General features: G+C 41.1%; 1 protein-coding gene across 10 annotated transcripts in view; it reads left to right on the forward strand.

Moving 5' to 3' along the window:
- Amotl1 (angiomotin like 1) overlaps positions 1 to 22,569 on the forward strand; it is a 157,020-nt gene that overhangs the window by 100,180 nt on the left and 34,271 nt on the right. For all 10 annotated transcript variants that reach the window (XM_047516618.1, XM_047516621.1, XM_047516620.1 and 7 more), the window contains 3 exons: positions 473 to 764; positions 7,491 to 7,635; positions 8,888 to 8,977. In XM_047516618.1, the coding sequence (XP_047372574.1) occupies positions 473 to 764; positions 7,491 to 7,635; positions 8,888 to 8,977 (527 nt within the window). The remainder of the gene's footprint in view (positions 1 to 472; positions 765 to 7,490; positions 7,636 to 8,887; positions 8,978 to 22,569) is intronic.

A 22,569-nucleotide genomic window follows, 5' to 3' on the forward strand; every position in this document is an offset into this window, starting at 1 on the left:
ACTTGAGCTCAAATTTCTGTCTCTCACACTCTTTATTTACTTTTTTATTTATAGTGCTGGGCATTGTACCCAGGACCTCGTCAACACCAGGCAAGTGCTGTACCACTGAGCTGCGTCCCCATCCCTAACCTCTCCATTCATTGAAGAATCGTTACTTTCTGATTCTCAGCTTTGCTCTATAGTTTGACAGCTCACCTGTGCCTGTGTTACTCTCCTAGAAGGTAAGCTTCTGAGAGCAGGAACCTGGTCGGTCTTGTTCACTGTATCCCCAGCAGCCAACACGTGTTGATTCAGAGGGAACAGCAAATATCTGCAGGATAAGTGGCAGAGCTTATTGCTCAGTTGAGCACTGGGAAGTGCATCGGTGACCTCCGACAGTGGAAGCCACGACAATACATATGTTGGTGGGGCTTCCTTCCTACTCCCACCACTTCCCCTGGGGTCTGATTGCTGGTCTTCTGTTCCCTTGCAGCCGCCCATGCCAACTTCCGTTCCCGTCGACCGTGCAGCAGCACAGCCCCATGTCCTCCCAGACCTCCTCCGTCAGTGGGCCACTGCACTCCGTCTCCTTGCCACTTCCACTTCCAATGACCTTGGCAGCTCCACAGCCCCCGCCTTCCGCCTCCCCCAGCCAGCAGCTTGGTCCAGATGCGTTTGCAATTGTGGAGCGCGCCCAGCAAATGGTGGAGATACTAACTGAGGAGAACCGAGTGCTTCACCAGGAGCTTCAGGGTTACTACGACAATGCTGACAAACTCCACAAGGTATGTGTCTTCCCAAGGCAAGGGGACAGAGAAGCTTCCCTGGAGGGAACAGGATCCTCTGCCTGCTCATGGGTGTTGATTGACTGACTCATTTGCCGACATTTAATGACACCCCTTTTAATGCCAAGGACTGTGCAGAGCTTTAGGGAGACAAAAATAAATATGCCCCAGTGCCTTCCTTGGAGGGGCTTACAGTGCTATAGGGCAGAGAGAGTGTGCAGAGCTATGGTAGGTACAGCTCAAGTGACACTTGACGGGACCTCAGAGGCTAAGTAGGATTCCCCCAGATGGACAAATGTGGAAAAGGGAATACAGACAGTAATACAGATGAATGAATCGAGAGAGACCAATTTTCCTTTATATGTGGGAATCTCAGGAACCTTGAGATTGCCATGTCTGTCTCATCAGCAACATCGCCTGGACACTGGAGGAGCAAGAGTAGGGGTTATATTATGTGCTTTTCTTATGCTTGCCACTGATCAGGTGGGGAAACGCTGAGTAATTCCAACCTGTGTAGGCATCATGGCAATATCAGAATGTGAGATAGCCTTCGCCCCTAGAGCATTATGCTAAGGGCCAAAGTAATTAGAACATCATCCAGCAAGAGTAAAGTGTTACAAGTCTTTGATTTCTTAGTAACCCACATGTCTGCATCTCATGTACTGCAGGAAGTATGGAAGAGGAGGGAGAGGCAAAGGTAATGGGGTATTTTAGGGCAAGAGAGCCACAGGATGCTCAAGTTTCATTTTTGGAGCCAAGAGGCTTGTGTGGCAGTAGTGATCTTATGAGTGTAGATGCCTGATTTTGTCCCTGGCAATAAGGAGAAAGGGTAGGAAACTAAATCCCACTTTACTCCAAGAGCATTGTCCCATTGACTCTATATAATAATTAATAAGTGTGGCTAGATCAATTAGTGTTCACTATTGATTTCACACGTAAGGCTGATCTTTTGCTAGTCAGGGTTTTGGTGTGGTAAGCCCCTCTCATTTTCCGACCGCTGGCAGTAAAAAGCTGGGAGCAGTGGATTTAATAGTGCAAATGCAGGCTGGGGATGTAGCTCAGTTGGCAGAGTGCTTGCCTTGCAAGCACAAGGCCCTGGGTTCAATGCCCAGCACTTCAAAAAAAAAAAAAAGTGCAAATGCCCACAAACAATCTGCCCCAGCATGTTTGTGTGGAACTTCCTCTGAAAGGGTCTGGAGCTCCCTGAAATCAAGACCAGACTTGGCTCAGGGAGCTCTGACTGCCTTTATCAGAGGGAAAGTTAGAGCCACAAATAGTGCTGCATGAAGATTGTGGCCCCACTCCCACCTCCACTTGAATCCTCCACTTAGAAGTTGGGAAAACAGCATGTCATCTCCTGGCTATTAGCCTGTAAGCTGCTGCTCAGGCCCCAGCTTGCCTCTGATTCCTCCCAGGGCAGCTTCTTGGTATGGCCTGAAAACTGGGAAGGGCTCACTCAGCACTTCTGGGAAACAGGCATTTCTTTCTTCTGCCCTAATGAAGCTCTGAGGTAGACATGTCCAGGAGCATTGCAGACCCACCCGAGGGCAGAGGTCAGTGCTTGGTCTCTTCACATGGATATTGTCAAAGTGCTACATGGACAGTGCAGAAAGATCACTGACTTTTTAAAAATAATATGTACTTTTTTTGGTTAACCAATAACACACATCTATTTTCTGATTTTGATACAAATTTCTTTTTTTGAAAATTAAAGTCACTTAATCTCCCAGTGCATCAGTTTCTTTGCACAGAGGATGACTCTTAGAATTTGTGGCCAAAAGGATTTAGATGGCTTCTGAAAAGGAACACAAGTCAAGAGTTATTTTTGTTCTGGAACCCAAAGCTCTTTTATTCCCTTGAACATTATAAATGGTTTCATAAGTACCACAATTTTATTGATCTGTCATATGTCAAGCTAGAATTGTCAATTTAAAACTTTAGGTTTTGTGAGATCCTCGGCATACTCCTCACTAGTTCTACAGTTGTTCTCAGTGATGGGACTGAGACCCAGAGGATTGCGTGAACTTGGTGTTGTAACATTTTCTGTCTTGTGTCCCAAGGGCCATCTTTGTTCCCGAGCTTCCCTCACGATTGGCCTCACTGCTCAGTGTTCTGCGAAGCTGCTTAAGTCTTAGGTCTGGGCAGAGGGTGGTAGCCTGAGGCAACAACTCTGCTTCTTGGTGCTGATAGCTGCTAGTTTCTTGGTGTGGATTTGACACCTGCTTTGGGTGGGTCCCATTGGTGCCATGATGTAGGATGTGGCCATACTATGCCCATGGTATCATCCCATCTGAGACCCTCACTGCCCTGGGAGCGCTTTGGCCCTCACAGAGATTCATTTTAAGAGCAAAAACCACAAATAGGTGAATTTTTAATGGTAGAGCTTAGCATATGCATATTGTGCCAGGAACACAGCAGAAAGGATGACTAAATTCAGAGGCTGCCAAAGCCCAGCCTAGTCATGAAAGCCCTGTTTCCAAAGAGGCACAAGGTAGTGGTTATCACTGTTAATATTGGAAAGATGGTCAAGGGCCCCCAGAAAGAGCTGTTGTTTTTGTCCTTCCTTTTGGTTACTCATTTTGCTTCTCTTTCCTCTATTTCCCTGACACTTAATTAATGGACAGAGTTTCCAGGAGGACCCGACTGCACTGTTGAGTGGTTGGCTTCAGAAACCATCAGGGGATAGATGGACATTGGGAGGGGAAGGAATGAGCATTTTCTGTCATCCCAGGCTTGCATTAGTGAAGACACTCTTCTTTTTCTGAGGGAAACCACAGAGGATTTGATGGTGCAAATCTATGACTTGGACACAGCCTTTCTTTGGTTCTATGCATCCCCAGGCTGTGCACTTGAAGATGCTCAGGGGAAAAGTACATACCTGGAGCTGAGGATGACTGAGATTTTCTCGGGTCCCTCTGTTGGTTTGCTCGATGACAACAAGCATTATTGGAAGCTGTGCAGAACTTCCCACTCTGCTTCATAGCTCTGTTTCTGGGACACTGAGTGCTTCTCTCTTGCTCAGCCTCAGGGCTTCCAGGTTGGGGGGAGGACAGCAGCTGTGAAGGCCAACTCAACCTTCCCTCTGTGCACCAGACCCAGAACCTAAACAGCGCTGGTAGTTTATATCAGAACCAGCTGTCCAGTCTTCTCCTCATCTTCGTAAATGTCAGGGGGATTAAGATGTTCTGGACATGGAGGGTCTGAAGAAAGAGTGGTCTGACTGTGAGGGTGAATCCAGTCTGACTTTTTACCCCTTGGGAATCCTTGCTTCATGTCCCTGAAAGGAGACCTTTATTTATTTATTTATTTATTTTTTTAAACAAGTATAATTGAAAAAAGAAGAACTCACTACTGGGTGTACTATACTTCTGGCAAAGGTAATTAGGAAACTCTTCTTTGATCCTTGTGTTGGATCAAAGTCTGCATCTCTTTAACTTTCCATATTTAATCATAGCTCTGGCCTCTACAACCACACTGCAAGGGACTACTCTTTGTTCCCCACCACATCTATCATTTCTCACAGGAAGTACTTTTCCTGAACTAAGGTCCTTGCCCTTTCTCTCTGGGTACCTAGAGCACAAAGTTATATGCTAATTCTTGATGACTTTAACCTTTGAGGTGCTAAACTATGCTGTAGAAGGCTCCTGAAGTTTAATTTTACATTGTACAGAGGTAAGTTTCCTAGCAAAAGGAAAGCATCCATAGTCAGGTGTAGTTTATACCCCAGTTCTATTAAAGATTAATTAATCATAGTTTTGGCCATGGACAGAGTACAGTTCTAGGGTGGTGAGGGCTATTTCTGCCCTCGAGGAGTTAACAAATTGGAAGTACAGTGAGTTATGTACAGCAGGTTAAAAGTCCAGTGAATTCAGACCCCAGTAGATTCTTAGGGTGGTACAGGTCAAGAAACCTTTCTGACTCTTTGGCTTGCAGGTTGAGCAACTCTACTGGTAGCACCTCAGAGCTTTGGCACTTTCAGACCTCTTAGTGACAAGGTGTTCCCCTGTGGTCTTTTAAGGGCATTGTCCTGCAGCATGGACATGCCCGTATTTCCAAAAATAAAGGTCCACATTATAGAGAAAATTAGCATAGAAATGCAAAGTGTTTTGGAGCTGTCTCTTTTGCGAACAAAATTCAAAGGAAGGAGCATCACTTGTAGTAGCACCTTGAACAGGATTTAGGACATGGTATTCTCTGTGCCATAACACTGCCAGTAATTCATGAATATTGAAGAAACAGGAAGGCCTGATAGGAGTGAGGGGACAGTGGAAGAGCCAAACTCTGGCATAAGGATGCCTCAGGGACAATAGCATGGTACCAAAAGGAGCCTTGGTATCTCAGCTCCACTCTGTTGGCCACCTTTAAGCAGATGCTCCATGCTCTCCAGCCCCTTCACTGACCTCTTCCCAGACAATCCCAGCTTTGTTGTATATAACCTATGGAGACAGTGACCATGATTTTTCTCCTTTTGAAGTTTTTGACTGGCTTCTGGGCACCATGGAGCCTATAGCTTCAGATTCTCTCCTTCTGCCTGGCCATCCCTCAGGGTGAACGCTCCCATAGGTCCTCTCAGCTTCTGTTGACTCTGTAAGTGGTCTCCATTCTGTGATCATCTGTCATCTGTTGACTGATGACACCACAGCTGTTCTCCTGACTTTCAGACCTGTATCTCCACGTACTAACTGGAAAGTTTTGGTGTTCTGCAGAATCTTCAAACAGTCAAAGCCAAACTGGTTTTATTTCTTTGGTAAACCTTTTCCTTTCTTTGGTAAACCTCTTATCATCATTTATCTTAATTATCATATTACCCTATCTTCTAAGCTGTGAATGTCCATGTTGTCTTTGATTTCTGTCTTATGACATAGACCCAGACACCAAGACCTGTGGACTCTACTGTTTAGTATCCTTAGAACTTGTCCTTTTAGTTCTCCTTGCTCATGCTCTGCCACCTGTCACTGATCTATTTACCTTAGCTTCTCATCTGGACTTCTTTTCTCCCACTTCCTAATCCCACCTCCATACTCCAACTCCACCTTACAGTTTTATCTCTATAAAACTCTGGTGAGACTGTGCTACCCTTCTTATAACCCACCCCTCCCCAGTCCTTCCCCCTGATAATTCTCTTTTGCTCTAACTTCAGGTACTTCCTTTGTTCTTAGTTCCTTCCTCCTTTACCTTGCTCTTGTCGCAGGGCTGTCCGGTCAAAGACCCATGCTTATTTGCACAGCAGTGTTTCTTGGTTTTTGTCCAATATTTGCCTAGATTGTCAAAGCCCTTTGGCTTTTCTTTTTTGCCTGGCAAACTCCTGTTTGTCCTTCAAGACTCATTTTAAATGGCATTTTCTCTAAATGGCATTTTTTGTCTTACCCCTGCAAAATTAATCACTTTATCTTCAGTCTGTCATGACACTTCACTGTCATACCCCTTATCACTTGCACTGCCTGTGTCTGGATACGCTCCACTTAGTCCGTGAGTGCCTAAAGGCTTGGGATTATCTTACTTACCTCTGTATTCCTGGACCCAGGAGAGTGTCTGCATGTTGTAAGCAAATCATGCCTATCTGTTAGGAGTCTTATGATGGATTTTTCTGATCTGGGTAACTGGGGTTCAGAAAAGAGGGTGCCTGACTCTCAGTGACATTGCTTTCCTGTGGAGGGACTCACAACATGGTTTTGGTCTCCTGGTTCCCAGAGAGGGATGCTAGTTCTTTGATTTCATCAGCTTAGCCTCAGCAGCAGCCCACCTGGCATCTACATTTGCAGGCCCTCTCACCCAGCCTTTACCTTTCTTTTCTTTGTTTAATTCTTTTTAAAAAATTTATTCTAATTAGTTATACATGACATTAGAATGCACTTTGCACATCATACATACTACCCCTACCTGCCTCACTCCCCTCTAATCCAAAGTAACTCTGTTCTTCCCTAGCCCCTCTCCTTATTGTGAATTAACATCCGCATTATCAGAGAAAACATTCCTGCATATATGTTACACAATAGCAAAATGGAATTTATCGAGATCCACTTCAAAATCACTATTACATTAGACTCCTGTAATGGCCATTTCAACTACTTGTTATAGATCTCCAGATCAGTTACTGTCCTCATTTTAATGAGATAAGAAAAGTTTTAATCCTATATTTCTCAGTTTCTCTGCATATTAAAAAGGTTTTTTGCAGTACATTTGTTTGTACTTAAGCACAAGTCCATTGGTCCTTTATGTAGATGATTCCATAGGTAAGGGATGAAGATGCTCTTTAATGAAACCTCTCCTGGAGTAGAGACAGGTAGGAGGGTCCCTGGAAAGAACACCGTGCTTAGACTCTGAAAGTTTGGGTCTTGGTTGTAGTGCTTTAGTTCTTCTTTGCTTTAATATTTTCCTTATGTGAAGTGGAAATAATGATCATAGCTATAAAAGTGGCATATCAAGTGTTAAGAGGCTTAAGTTATGGTTAAATTCGCCTCTTTCTAATATCGGTATGGAGGGACTTTTACAAGGTGACATCATATGGTCTGACCAGACTTAGGAGCCTGCTATTTGCAGAATCATGATGTAGCCCTTGGAAGGCAGGTGGGGAGCAACATTGATCCCACAGCTTGGTAGACATGAAACTTGAGATGCAGAAAGGCAGCCCTGAAGGAAGATACAACCTCACACTTGAATGTTGTAGAACCATTATTACTCAGACACCAGCATGAATGTCATTTTAATGCCAGTTCTTTCTTACAGTTTGAAAAAGAGCTCCAGAGAATTTCAGAAGCCTATGAGAGTTTGGTGAAGTCTACCACCAAGCGAGAGTCACTGGACAAGGCCATGAGAAACAAACTGGAAGGAGAGATCAGAAGACTTCATGATTTCAACAGAGACCTCCGAGGCATGTCACCTTCTCCTTGTGTTCTCTCCACTCTAAACTACTTGTGCAGCCAACAGCCTGATTCAGGGCCAGATTGCTGTTCTTCCTGGGTTAGATGATCTTGTAAAGTCCTCCTTCTGGGAAGGGAAAAGTGCTCAAAGAGTAGAATCATTCTTTTCTTTCTCATGGGTTGTAGGTTGCAGCATGGAGTCTTAGAAATGAACCTACCTACATGAGGCTGTGGAAGGAGGGAGTCTGTGCGCAGCTCCGTTTTGCTTTTACTCAACAGTGACTCATGACTATGTGAATAGGAATGTTTAAAAAGACCAATGTGGGACGCACACCCCTTTCCACATCAGGCTGAGTCTTTGGGCAGTGTTCTTTGCAAGCCAGCTCTTCTCTTGCTGGGTATAATATAGAAGACAGAACTAGACATATGTTGCTCCTGCAGGGTGGGGGAGGGCCACAGTTGTGGAGAGAGTAAACATATGTCCTCCCTAAAAGCAAGCATCAACTTGCCACAGGGTCTTGGCAACCTCCAATGTGCATCATGATTTAACTCATAAAATTTTGTCTCACTTGCAGTCAACAACCCATTTTTCAGTTGCATCTGATGTCCACACACTCAATGCACTGGTTGTCACCAGTTGCTAGAGCCTACTTTTTGAGTTTCTACAAACCCTTTTGTGTGGGATATCATATATAAAATATCCAATAAATACTTGCTAAGCTTGAGTACTTAATTGGATAAATAAAGATACACCAAATGGTTTGGGCAAACAAAACGTGCTGTATGCAGTCTTTGTTCCTTGGGCTGTTTTAATTTCTCTTGGTATTTTTTTGCTACTTTTATTTATTTTATAGTTCTAAGATTCAGATAAACAGTTGCTGGCTAAAAAACAGGGCTGATGGTCAAGGCTGGACTAGGGCTGGATTTGAAGTTATGAAGACTAAGTCTCTTTGGGAGGACTTCATCTCAGAGGTTTGCTGCCTCAGAAGCCATGAAATGGTTTTTTTCCCAGCCTGTCCCTAGCTCACACTGCTGGGGCATTCCCTTTGCAGTTGGATTGAGTAAAGATACAGCGTGGCATCTAAAGGCTTTTCTTTTGCTATTTTGAATGCAGTTTTTATTCTTCCCCGAGAAGTGCTCAGTCTTGGGCCCTTGCCTGAGCATCTCTTCATATCCAGCTTTTGGTACCCATTTCATTTCTCCACTGGATGATTACTTCAATCCGTATGCATTTCTTTTTAACCATGTCCTTGTTCTTTGTAGATCGTCTGGAGACAGCCAACAGGCAGCTGTCCAGCAGGGAGTATGAAGGACATGAGGACAAAGCTACAGAGGGGCATTATGCTTCCCAGAGTAAGTCCCCATGTTTATTTATCCCATAATTGGTATTTTTAAAAACTGGAGGCCTGAGGAAAGAATTATATTAGTTTTAAGGATGTTTTATAACTGCTTGCTTTTTGTTTGTTAATTTAGCCTGCAAGACATTGGCCCCAGATGAGGCCTTCCTAGGTCTGCTAGAGACAAAGTCAAGACTGACTTATATTATTTCAAAGATGTTTATTCTGTCCTTCTGACCTTCAGTTCCTCTCTGTCTCTATAATCCTCTCCAAGAAACAGCAACACTACAGTCTTTCTTGGCATTTAGTACTTCAAATTGATCACAACTCTTTTTTTTTCCAGGAAAAGGAGGAGGTTTGGTTCTCTGGATAGGTTGAGGAGTGCTAGATTGGCTGCCGCTTGCCACCATGTTGATCCCTCTGGATGATGACACTGTGGGTCTCCATACCTGGTGCTCATTTCCAAAAGCCACTGAACCCATTTCAGCCAGAAAAATAAACATTGGCTTTGTAAACCTCTAGATTTAGTGGGAGAATATTTATTAATTTTGCCAGAGGCAAATGATAGAATCAGAGGGGCTTTGTCAGACTATTGGTTGGGGTTTGAATATTGGCAAATTCATTCCACAAGCCAAAGATTTAAAAATTCAACTTCATTTTTTAAAACTGTTTCAGAAATTGAATTCATAGCTGTATCATAACCCTCAACGGCATTATGTTTATGTGCTGACAAACTATAAAAGAAACAACAACAATAAAAGGTGACGTCCTCAGTATCAGCCATTTGTCCTCTGATAGTGTTCTGATGTGTGGGCTAATCAGTGCAACCCTGTGTTTTAAATGCTGGGAAGTAATTAGTTAAATATTCTGATTTTTAATACTGTTTGGTTGGGTTTAACTTTCTTTGTTTCCCCCAGATTTACTCATGATTACATTCCAGTTTTTAGCCCCCTCTTTATTTTTTAAATTCTTCTTTTGGCAAGTAGACATTAATACTATTTAGGGATTTTGCCTCATATTGCTTTGTTAGTCTTGTAGTAGGTGATTGGTCGGTCCTCCAAATTCACAAGAAGAGCTGTATAGGCACTTTGAATTACTTACTTTTCTCACAAAATTCAGTTTTTCTTATGAATGTGATAGATTTACTATCTCATGGGAGTTTTCACTTGAAAGGTGTCATCTGTGTGATATGCATGCAGGATTTTGGCACCTTTTGGAGGATTGCGTGCCTTTGGGTAGAGTCAGGTGTGCGGGCAGTGCTGGCTTCAGGCACTCTGCTGACCCTTATGTTCTTGGTGGGGTGCAGGGTGATCACTTAGTTTAGATCAAAGAGAAAAAGCCACCCATTTTACCTGATGGGCATTTGTTTGACTTTCTGACACAGGCTGGTCTGGTGGAACGGTAGGAAGGAAGGGTTTAGAGCTAAGCGAGCTCAGATACATTCTTCTTCTTTTTTTTTCATCATTTTATTTTTTAAATATATATATTTTTAGTTGCAGATGGACACAACGCCTTTATTTTTTTATGTGTTGCTGAGGCTTGAACCCAGTGCCTTGTATGTGCCAGGCAAGTGCTCTACCACTAAGCCACAACCCCAGCCCTGTCAGACACATTCTTGAAGACTTTACCCTTTTGGCTCAAATCTGTAACTTCAATAATCAGGCAACTAGACCCTTCCAGCTATTCAGGCAGTGATTTATTCTGTGTAAACTTGCTTCACGTGTTTCAGAGGCTTAACAAGAGAGACCAACGGCTTAGAGGTATCCTACTGTTATGTGTGACATAATTGAATCCAGGCAGCGCAATGAAGCAGCCTTGGTGACTGTGATGTCTAACCAATTTTCCCACACCCAGCCTTCACAGGATACTTTGTGACTTCCTTGTATCATTATAATTATTCATATTAGTTCTGCTCTCTGGATGTGGCCTAGGGATGGACTTAGGTTGTTATTTCAAATTAGATAGGTTTCTTTCTTAATGAGTTCTGAGAACCTCTTGTATATTACAGAAATTACCATGCCCCTCAAGGTATGTTGTAGATGTTTTCTCCAGTAAAGTTTTAAATCTTTGACTATAGTATTCTTTATCTTACAGAAGATTCTTTAAGTAACCATATGCCTTCTAATATTAATGTCATGCTTAAAAAGGTACTTCTTACACTCGAAGATTCTAATAGTGTTCACCAGTGTTTTCTACATATATAAGTATGATTTCACTGTTTACATGGCTCATATTTTGGATGGTAGCTTGGCAGGCAGCATAGACAAGTGCACCAGAGACTAACCTAGAAACTAGGAGACTCATTAACGGCCATTTGAATTTCTGGGTGAGATGTAGAAACCCTGAATTAAGACAGTAGAAGAAGTAATAGAGAGTAGGGGAAAGATAAGTGAGGGACACATTCATAGGATTTAGTGACAATTGGATAATGGCAGTGAGAGAGAAGCTGGTATGACTGGAGCACTGGATAGATGATTACCCGTTACCAGTACAACTCAGGTGTAGCAGGTTAAGGTTAAATAATGAGTGAAGGCTTGAGCTGTTGAGTCATTTCACCTTGCAGCCCTTAATTCAGTGAGCAGGTATAACGATAGCTACAGAGATACCCACAAGACTAGATGGCAGCCAGTCTCTGTCAGGCTTTCCCTTAAGCATGTGAATACAGAATGACAGGCATGAATTTACCTCCTCTCTTCATAGTTATTAATGTGTTCCTTTATCTGAATGTTCTTTTATTCTATTGCTAGAATAAAAAGAATAGAATAAAATAGATTAAAAGAATATTAATATTATTAGCACAAAGTTAATCAAATCCCTAGTAATCATAATTATGAATATTCCCCAATCAAGGGGAGTTGTCCTTTTGCAGTGAACCTTTTGGAATTCTAGCCCTTGGTTCAGAGAAAGGCAAGTCAGCATCTCAATGCTAGTGACATCTCTGAATAATACATACCAAGGAGCCAGGGCTAGATTGTGATGCTCCTGACAACAACCTTGGCATTGGAAAGTCAGAGAGTAGGGGAAAGTGCAGAATAATGTACTTGCTTTTTTGCTAGGTGTGTGTGTTGGTACTAGGTGTCTAAGTCTAAGAGCACCTAAAGTGACTCTTGTAATACCGGCAAAAACTCTCTAAGTTAGTGGAGGGAGGAAGTCCTTCCTGGTCAAATTTTTAAGTTTCCCTGGGTAGGTTTTAAAATCTGAACTCTGCTCTTAAGTTGGAGCCAAGGAAGGCTATGGCAGCTTGCCTGGGTAGCTACCTCTAAGTGCTAAGGTTGAAACAGACCTTGAACGGCTCTGTTGTGTTCCTCTCTGTCAAGAGAGTTGTCTGTCTTGAAAATCTTGAGGAATTAAATGCTTAGGAGTTTGATGACCTTGAGGAAACTTTTTTTTTCATAGTTTAACATTCTCTTTGGAGGAGTTTGAAGTTTTATTTGTTTATTTTCTGGTTTTGCTTGTTTGTTTTTCCAAATGTTTTTGCAGCTTATAGGATAGTGATATCAAAGCCAAATTGCTCCTGAAAAACAGGGCCTCTGGCCAACTCCTGTTTGGTTTGGCTGTGTGAAACTGGGACTTCTTTGTCTTTTAACTTAAATGAGGCTCCCATTTTCCCCATTCATTTATTTGTCTCAGAAACACACACACACACACACACACACACACCAAAAGTAGGTTACCATTTGCTAAAACAGGGCCCCTGGAAATATCTGTCAATCTTAGCTATGTCTTCTCAGTCAGTGAAACTTTTTTAATCATTTACTTCTGAAAATTGATAACTCTGCAGAATTCCATCTGCTTTAGGTCAGAAAGCCAAAAATAAACTATTACATGAGGAGGCACTAGACTAGTAGAGATGAAACTTCATTTTTTTCAGTTTTTTAATAGACATATCAGGCCTTGTTGTATTTTTGGATCTAGTGGGACCTGATCAGCGTGCTTGTATTGTGCTGGGATACAACCAAGTCTTATTGGAAGGATGCACAAGAATCTGTTCCCTCAGGATTTTGTAGGTACTCCAGGTTCAGCATATGTGGTTCAATTCTAGCTATTAAATGGTATGCCTCTCTAAGAAAAAAATATTATTTGGGCATTTGATGATTTGTTTAAAACAACTTATTGATGAGTAATAGATATAAATGAAGCAGAACAATATATATTTGTTTTCCTTTAAATTCCTTTGGGCTTAACAATTAATAGAAAAGAATGTGTGAGACCACACTCTTTTAAAATAACCATAATTTTCCATTTTCAGTGCACTTTGTAATCCTCATTCTCACTCTTGAATCTTATTTTAGACACTATAGTTTTCTCTCTTATAGAACGTGAAAGAGTCCAAAATGATTTCCTGAAAGAAAACCCTTCTGATTTTTGTATCTCTGTAAGCTCTTGTGTGAAACACAAGGCATAAATTACTATGACATAAACATTTATTTTGTTGACCTACATAGAGCATAAAGAGATTATTCTGAATCCTCATTGGGTTTCATTACATTGAATGTCGTGGGTTTCTGTCAGGCTTCATTAGAAAGGAAGGTTAGATGTGACATGTGGGTGCACTGGCTTACCTCTTTCTCCTCAGGCCAGCCAGGGCTGGCAGCTCATCTTTACTCTGGCTCCTTGATGCAAAGTTCCTGTTATAGCACTTTTTGTATTCTGTGTGGTCATACTGTCTATGCGAATCTGTCCACCAGATGGGAGAAACACGGGCATACTTTACCAATATTCGCCTCTACTAAAACAACTTGCATTTTTATGCACCTGGCACTCAATAAATGCTTATTGAGGGAATGAATAAAAGTAGAAAGTCCAAGTAATAAGGTTGAAATTCTCCTTATGCAGTATCAGTATCAAAACTTTCTTTTTAATTCAGTGTCTCCAATCATGTGGGAAGGTGCCCCAGGTTGTCCTCTGTTACTTCAGAGGACACTAGGTGAAATTATTAAAAGAATACTGTTACAATAGAAGTAACTTTAAAACACCCAAATTAATTTTTTGTTTTTCTCTTTCCTTTTTTTCCAAGTAGAATATCTGAGTGAGAGAAATTTTTCATTATTAACAACAGCAGTATTTCTCCAGAAAGTTGATAACTTAGCTCATTTTGAGTTCCCCTTGACACCTCCTTTACTCTATTGTGCTATGTTGATGGTGAGAGCTGGCTGTGGTATAGAAAAGTTTTTGTAGCAACCAGTCAGTTGCTCACACTGACCAATCGATAGACATGCGATCAGCGCCATGGGCAAAGGAGAGGAAGTGGCCCATGAAGCCTGCCAGAATGGCATCTTTTTTTTTTTTTTATTGTAAGCAAATGGGATACATGTTGTTTCTCTGTTTGTACATGGAGTCAAGGCATACCATTTGTGTAATCATAAATTTACATAGGGTAATGTTGTTTGATTCGTTCTGTTATTTTTTCCCTTCCCCCCCACCCCTCCCACCCCTCTTTTCCCTCTATACAGTCCTTCCTTCCTCCATTCTTACCACCCTAACCCTAAACCTAACCCTAACCCTAACACTAACCCCTCCCAGCCCTCATTATATGTCCTCATCCTCTTATCAGCGAGATCATTTGTCCTTTAGTTTTTTGAGATTGGCTTATCTCACTTAGCATGATATTCTCCAGTTTCATCCATTTGCCTGCAAATGCCATAATTTTATCATTCTTTATGGCGGAGTAATATTCCATTGTATGTATATGCCACAGTTTCTTTATCCATTCATCAATTAAAGGACATCTAGGTTGGTTCCACAATCTGGCTATGGTGAATTGAGCAACAATGAACATTGATGTGGCTGTATCTCTGTAGTATGCTGATTTTAAGTCCTTTGGGTATAGGCCAAGGAATGGGATAGCTGGGTCAAATGGTTGTTCCATTCCAAGCTTTCTGAGGAATCTCCATACTGCTTTTCAGAGTGGCTGCACTAATTTGCAACCCCACTGGCAATGTATGAGTGTACCTTTTTCCCCACATCCTCGCCAACACCTATTGTTGCTTGTGTTCTTGATAATCGCCACAGAATGGCACCATTTTGATCAAGATTTTCTTGCCCTAAATTAACTGGTTCTCCCTAAAGATGATCTGTATGGTGAGTTGAACTGCAGTTCTAAAACTCAGTTTTATAGGCATAGGCCCCAGCAAATAGGTTTGAATCCACTGCTGCATCTTCTGATTCCTGGTGTTTTACTAACACGTTCAGTGACCTGAAGTTAAATGCATAACCTCCCTGGACCTCCATTTCCTTTAAAGTAATAGAGGTCTGAATCTCCCAGTTTAACCAACACAGGTCTGAGGATAGCCAGAGAGAGGAAATAAAGAAGACTTTATAAAATACATATGTTCTGCAACACTTCTTCCTGCTCCCCTGCATCTATTTCAGTACTCACTGCCTCTGGAGGGACCTGCCAGTTTTCAGGGAAGGGGAATGGGCTGTGTTCCCAAAGAATGCCTGCATGCCTTACTTAGCCTTGCTGAATTTGGAAGGCAGAGCACGTGAGCACTTAAGCCACTTGATCAACCTTGACAGGCGGCACTGAGAAACTTCAAGCCTACATGACAACCAAAAGTGCACACCGTCTGCAAGGCATCTGTTTATGTTCAGTCCAGTCTTCTCCCCAAGTGCAAAAATTAATGTTACTCAATTTAGGCTCTGATTTTCCATACTTAACAAGCAGACCTAATTGAAGAACCATGTCTTGGTCATGTGTTTTTATCTGGTCTCCAGCAGGTGAATATGGGTTATGATTTTCACATCGATGGTTTTAAAATTACTTTTTGCTTGGTATTCCTGCAATTACATTGAAAAATTGGGCCTCTTAAGCTTTTTTACAGTCCACATTCCTTGTGCTGCATAGCAGGACAGATGGATAGAGTAAGGCCAGATTGCAAAACATACTAAAATCCATTTGCATCTCAAGTGGCATCAAGGAACCCTCACTTTCCCTAATGATTTAGAACCAGGAAATCCATGGGCAGGCCTCCACTTAAATGGCAGTTGCTTAGGGAAGACTTTCTGAGATGATAAGGTTAGATTTTCCTTTTATATACTTCCCAACACCCTGTACTTTTTCCTTAGTAAACACTCATCACCAGTGCAAATAAGTAACTGTTTGGATAATCATTTTCTGTCTTCCCCTCTGAACTCTGTGCAGTCTAAGTGCAAGGGGCCCTGTCTGTCGTTCTCATCATTACAGCCCCAGCTCATTGTTCTTCCAGCACTTGGCCCTATGCATAGCGCTTAGAGGCATTTAATAAATATTTGCTCAATGTCGAATGAAATGATGATCATTATTATTTATTCAAACAAGCAGTTAAAAGCTAATTACTGTGAACTAGCTGTGTGCTAGCCATGGTCAGCAAACTTTGTTAAGGGCCAGATGTAAATACTGCAGACTCTGAGGTCACAACTACTTGAATCTGTCTCTTGTCCAAAAGCCACCACAGATGATTCATAAACAAATGGGTGTGGTCATGTCCCAATCAGACCTTATTTACAAAAACAGGCTGTAGTCCAGATTAGGCCCGCAGCCAGAGTTTGCTGCCTTCAATTCCAGGCACTTGTTATAGAAGAGGAAGATGAAGAAGGGACCCCAGCCAAAGGAGAAAATACTGAAGAAAGAATCAAAATTAGAAACTGCAGAAGTGTTCCCTAGCTCTTACTTTGTAAATTGCCTTAATTTGAAAAGCATATAATTGTTTATTCTTCTGTAATCCCATATCAGGGAAGCATGATTATGATCATTTTAGAAAAACGGAAAATCTAGATACATAAAAATGCAGTCAAAAATCTTAGTTATCCAGTGAGGATCCAAAATTAGCTAACGATGTAGACAGGGCTGGGCAAGTCTAGTCTAGTGGTTAGCCATGAGGGTTCATTGTCTTGAGAGTGAGGTCTTGAGGGCATCCCTCTTGGTGGGGCCATAAGTTCCTACCATAGCATCCTTCCATGAGATGAGCTGGGAAGATCTGAATATCAGCTACGGAGAATACCTTAAACGTTGCAAGTCTGGTCACCAGCAATGCCCATGTCCTCTAAAACAGAGTTTCATTGTTGCAGTGAGTGACAGTGTCTTTGTGGCTTTTGCTCTGCTGATTAAAAGCTTATCCCCAGGTGGAGTTGCAAGTTTTCTCCCAGTCATTATTCTTCTGTTCCTGGTTCAAGTCAGCCTGATGTGGTCATTTAATATCAGTGACAACTGCCACTGCTAATCAAGCACTCACTGTGAGCCAAGCACTATGCTAGCCTCTATAGGGGCTTTATTTCTTAATCCTCCAAGTAAAACTTTAAGGTGGGTAATACAGGTATCTTACAGATGAGGAAACGGAGGCACAGGAAGGTTAAGTGACTTGGCCATGGTCATACAAGCTGGCAAATGAAGCAAACAGATTTTGAACCCAGGCCATTCTGACTGGAACATGGGGAAGCCACCTCCTGTGGGCCAGGTGGGTGGAGAGAGGCTGGAATGAGAGAAGTGGCAGCATTGACCTCCCAGTGACTCTGGAAATCAGTATCACATCCACATTTTACAAAAGCTGAAATTGCAACCAAAGATGATCAAGTGGTGTGCCCAAGAATCCACACTGGAGAATTGGGACTAAACCACAGCTAGAATTGGGACCTCCTTTTCTTATTTTTTTTTCCTTCCCTTTCTCCAAAAAGTCAATTCTATAAGCCCTGGGTGAGTGAAGAGTTTACATTTTTTACCGTGGGAGGAATCCTGGATAGCAAAGAATTTTGTACTAGAAATCTTATTTGGTTGCAAATAATTTAACCCAGTACTGTGACTCAATAGTAAAGCGTTCAGATGAGAAATAACATTCTGTGCTTCTGACTTCATCTGTCATTGAACTTGAGCCAGTTTTAATAAAGGGCTTATTTGTTAATCTATATACCCTCTTAGGATAGCACCCAACAAAAAATTTTTTGAGAGAATACAATTTAGGGTCTAAAAAATCATCTTCTCACAATGTCTGTGAAATAAAACTTTTTGTTCTCTGGATGATGAAATAAAAACATAGGCAGAACACAATGAGTAACTGTGGTGTGGTTTCTTACAATTAGTTTTTGGAACTATTTTTAGTTCACGAATTATAGTGAGAGCCTACAGCTGTATCTAGATGGAACCAGAGAACTTCGAGGGGACAAAGTGTTTGTTTGAAGTCCACAAAATTTGGTCTTACACCATTAAAAGTAGGCTTGCATCTGCTACTCATTTTCCTTCTTGCTTACAAAGACTGTGGTTTGGTGGAAAGGAGAGAGAAAAAGAATCTGTTCTAAGCAAGTCATAAAATGACAATGGAAGAAGGGACTGCAGAAGTTAAAATAAAGGAAAGGGAGGACAAGCAATCGCAGGCAGCACATTATTCTGTCCGACCAGTGCTGGCATAGACCGCTTCTTTCCCCAGATAAAATAATTCTCCCAGCCAGTCTTTGGTGTTAAGCCATATCTGCCATTCGAAGGGACCATTTTAAAAATAGTTAGGGCTGGAAGTGTAGCTCAAGGCTCTAGGTTCAAACTTCAGCACCACCAAAAAAGAAACAGCAAATAAAAATAGTCCAATATGTATATGTAATAATTTAGACAAATACACATATATGTGCACTTCATTACACACATACTATCTAGTCTTGTATCTGTTTTAGGTATTATTTATGCATAATAAAATTTAACTGTTTAAAGCATACAGTTTGATGAAATCTAATAACTGGCATAATTAAAATTTAGTTGTCATTCCATCTGTGAATTCCACATCCATGGACTGAAAATATCTGGAAAAAATATATACATCTGTAGTGAACATGTACAAACTTTTTCCTGTTATTATTCCTTAAACAATACTGTGTAACAGCTGTTTACATAGCATTTGCCTTGTACTAGGTATTATAAGTGATCTAGAGATGATTTAAAGTGTATAGGAGGATGTGTGTGAGTTATATGCAAATACTATGCCATTTTGTGAAAGGGACATCTGTAGATTTTAGTATCCTCATGGGTCCTGGAACCAATGCCCCACACTACCAAAGAATAACCATGCAGAATGTATGTAACTCTTCTGGTGCTTCCTCTCCTCTCCAAGTGAAATGCCGCCCCCTCCCCCCAAATCTGTCTGCTTGTGTTCATGTTTCTGTGTCTTCAGATCATTGTTCTTTACATTATGTCCAGGTTTTATGGTTGGTTTCTTGTGGGAGCCACATTGTCTGGTAGGATCTTACTTGGTCATACCAGGTAATAAAATTATCTGTTGTTTATCTTTTTATATTAAGAATGGAGAAGACACAAAAGGACTTGTATTCTGTGGTGGTTATAGAAAACTCAAGTCTTCAGGCTGATTTGTGGATATGTGTATAGTCAAAACCAAATGCACTATGTATCCTACATTCCTGTGGCCTTATTTATTCATTGTCTAATTTGTAATTTTGCAATCAGTAGACATATAAAAGAAGTAGTACATTTTTATTTCAAGTAAAACAAGGAGAAAGGTTAATAGTATATTTGAAAACTGAACTGGATGAATGGATGTATATATTCAGTCAAGTAAATTTGCAAACTACATATATAATAAATTTTAAATAAAATATTTTAGACAGATAAATAAGATGTCCAATGTTTCTAGAATTAAAATGTAACATTTTAATGCAAGAATAACTAAAGTAGAAAAATTATGTTTAAGAGTCCTTTTGTAGGTATTCAAATAAATATTTTACCAAATTATACCTAAGATAACTTTAAATTCACTTTGGAGCCAAAATATAGAAAATCAATAGATAATTACATAGATTAACAAAAATAATAAGTATGTTATGACTACAAGGTGTTGTTGTTGTATGTTAGACCAATAGAAGATTTTGTGGTTAGGCTTTGTTATTTTCCAGTGCCAAATATCTAAAAATGATCATATCATTGAAATATTTTATTGTAAAGTTAGAATTTGATCATGTACCAAAAGCTGTTGCCTAAACTTGTCGTATTTCTTCACACATAAGACACTTCAGCTATCTTATATTTTTTAAATACTATAGACAGAAGGGTGTAGATGCATGATGAAGAAGAGTCAGTCCCCTATGAAATAAGCCTAGTAGGAAGAATAAGACAGACAGGCAGCAGTCATTGAACCTGAAATCAAGACAGAATATGGTAAGGACTCATTAAAGAACAACTTCTACCCCAAGAAAAAAGTGGGAGGGAGTAGCCTGTAGCCTTTAGGGTGGGCCCTGAAAGCTAATTCCTAGTTTTAGGGGAATTTTGCTGCTATAGTAAGGTAAAGTTCTATTTTTCTTTTGAACTTGGGGAATAAATTTTGACTAAATCCTTTATACTTTAGGCTTCTCATTTTTCCAAGTTGAGTCATCTCTCCAAAATATTTTTTCTACATGTTAACAATAGCCATTTCCATAAATGTTTGTCTCTTCTAATGTCTGAAGCAATGGCTTTCAAATTCAGAACCTTGTTCAAAAGAAAACTTATTTGGCACCAAAGCCAAAGGGATTTCTGATGATAGGGAGTACAGTCTTCAGAACTGCCTTCCTTTCTTCTTGTTAGTCTGTTTTTTTGGTACTGGGTATTGAACCCAGGGGTAACACAGGGTCTTACTGAGTTGTTAAGTGTCTCGCTAAGTTGCTGAGGCTGGCTTTGAACTCGTGATCCTCCTGCCTCTGCCTTCTGAGTCCCTGGGATTACAGACATGTGCCACCATGTCCAGCCATTAGTCTGTTTTCTGTTGCTAAAACAAAATACCTGAGACTTTATACTTTATGCAGAAAAGAGACTTATTTAGCTCACACTTCTGTAGGTTGAAAGTTCAAGATCAAGAGGCCCCATCTATCCAGCCTCTGGTGAGGGCTACATCACAACCTTATGGACATCATCAGGTGGAAATGTGTGCAGAACATGGTGAAACAGAAGCAAGAGAGACTCAGGAAGGGTTCCAGGCTCACTTATAAAAGCTTGTGAGAGCAAAAACACATCCCTAGAGGAAAGCATTAACTCTTTCAAGAGCAGCACCTCCATGACTTAATTGTGTTCTACTAGGCTCACCTCTTAAGGGTACCACCACCTTAACACTGCCATCCTGGGGACCAAGCCTCCAGCACATGAACCTATGGGGTCAAACTCAAGCCCTGTCTAGATCATAGCAACTAGACACCCCTTCTCTCTCTTCCTTCCCTCTCTCTCTCCCAGAGCTCTGTACAATAGAGTTTTGTTTGAACTCCTGTTCTTAATTTTCCTATTACAGAGTTCATTTAAAAATGGTTTACTCCTTCAGCCATTTAAAACTGTTCCTCACTGGATCATAACTGTGTCAATAAACCTACTGTCTTAGTCAGCCTTTTTGCTGCTGTGACTAAATGACCTGGCCAGAACAACTGGAGAGGAGGAAAAGTTTATTGGAGGGCTCATGGTTTCAGAGGTTTTAGTCTATACAAGGCTGGCTCCATTCCTTGGGGCTTGAGGTGAGGCAGAACATTATGGAGGAAGAGTGTGGCAGAGGGAGGCAGCTCGCATCATTAGGAAGCAGAGAGAGAGAAAGGGAGACTCTGCTCTCCAGATACAAAATATATACCCGATAGCCACGCCCCCAATGAACCACTCCCTCCAGCCATACCCTACCTGCCTCCAGTTACCACTCAGTTAATCCCATCAGGGATTAGTTCATTGATTAGGTTACAACTCTCACAATCCAATCCTTTCTCCTGTGATTCTTCTTGCATTGTCTCACACATGAGCTTTTTGGGGACATCTTACATCCAAGCCATAACACCTACTTAGCTGCCACTTACAACCCGTGTGTCCATTGCCTGGTGTAACAAGGCAACCTGCACTGGAGTACAGGGACAGCTCAAGGTCAAAGATACTTTTTACCCGAGAATCCTTATCAGCAGAGTTTACAACAGTAATAAAAACCATCAGCTTATGGGGTCTACATTGTATTATGTTACTTTTCCATTTTGAATGAGTGAGTGTGAGTGTGTCCTTTAAAAGGAGATCATCTTTCATGTTATTTTATGTCAAGCCTCATGAATAGAATCCTCTTAGATGGTATAAACAGTTCTCTGGATTATGTTTTAGGGATCTCTCTCTCTCTCTGGATTCATCAGTTGGATTCTCAAACTGGAGTAAGAAGATTCTGGCTGATGTTGAGAAGAGACCCCCAAATGTGGAATGTCTTTGAGACAGAATTATTTTAAATAGTTTCATAGACAAACCTTCCTATTTTCTTTCTACTCTTACAACCTCGAAAAAAAAAAAAAAAAATTACCTTTGGTGCCAAAAAGGACTTTCTGATGGAGGTGATCCTTCAATTATCCCACAAATTGTAAGCAAGACCCTTGGAGTAGAATTCTGCCCAGTATCTCTTTGGTGTTACAAGATATGGAGCTGGGGTACTCAGTGCAAAGGGATCCTTGAGGAAAAAGAACCAGGAGGAGAAATATTAGGAGGGATAATATGGCAGACAGCAGTTATTTGGACATCTTCCCGTAAGACAGAGACCATTTCACCAGTATTGTGCAGACATTACTAATTAACAGATCTGATGCATTAGTGATGATCAGCATAATCCTACGGTGTTCCCAAGCTACCAGGTTCAATGTAGATAGAAAAGAAAGCAGTGGCAT

The sequence above is a fragment of the Sciurus carolinensis genome, chromosome 11 (genome assembly GCF_902686445.1).
Source record: "Sciurus carolinensis chromosome 11, mSciCar1.2, whole genome shotgun sequence".
Classification (NCBI taxonomy): domain Eukaryota; kingdom Metazoa; phylum Chordata; class Mammalia; order Rodentia; family Sciuridae; genus Sciurus; species Sciurus carolinensis.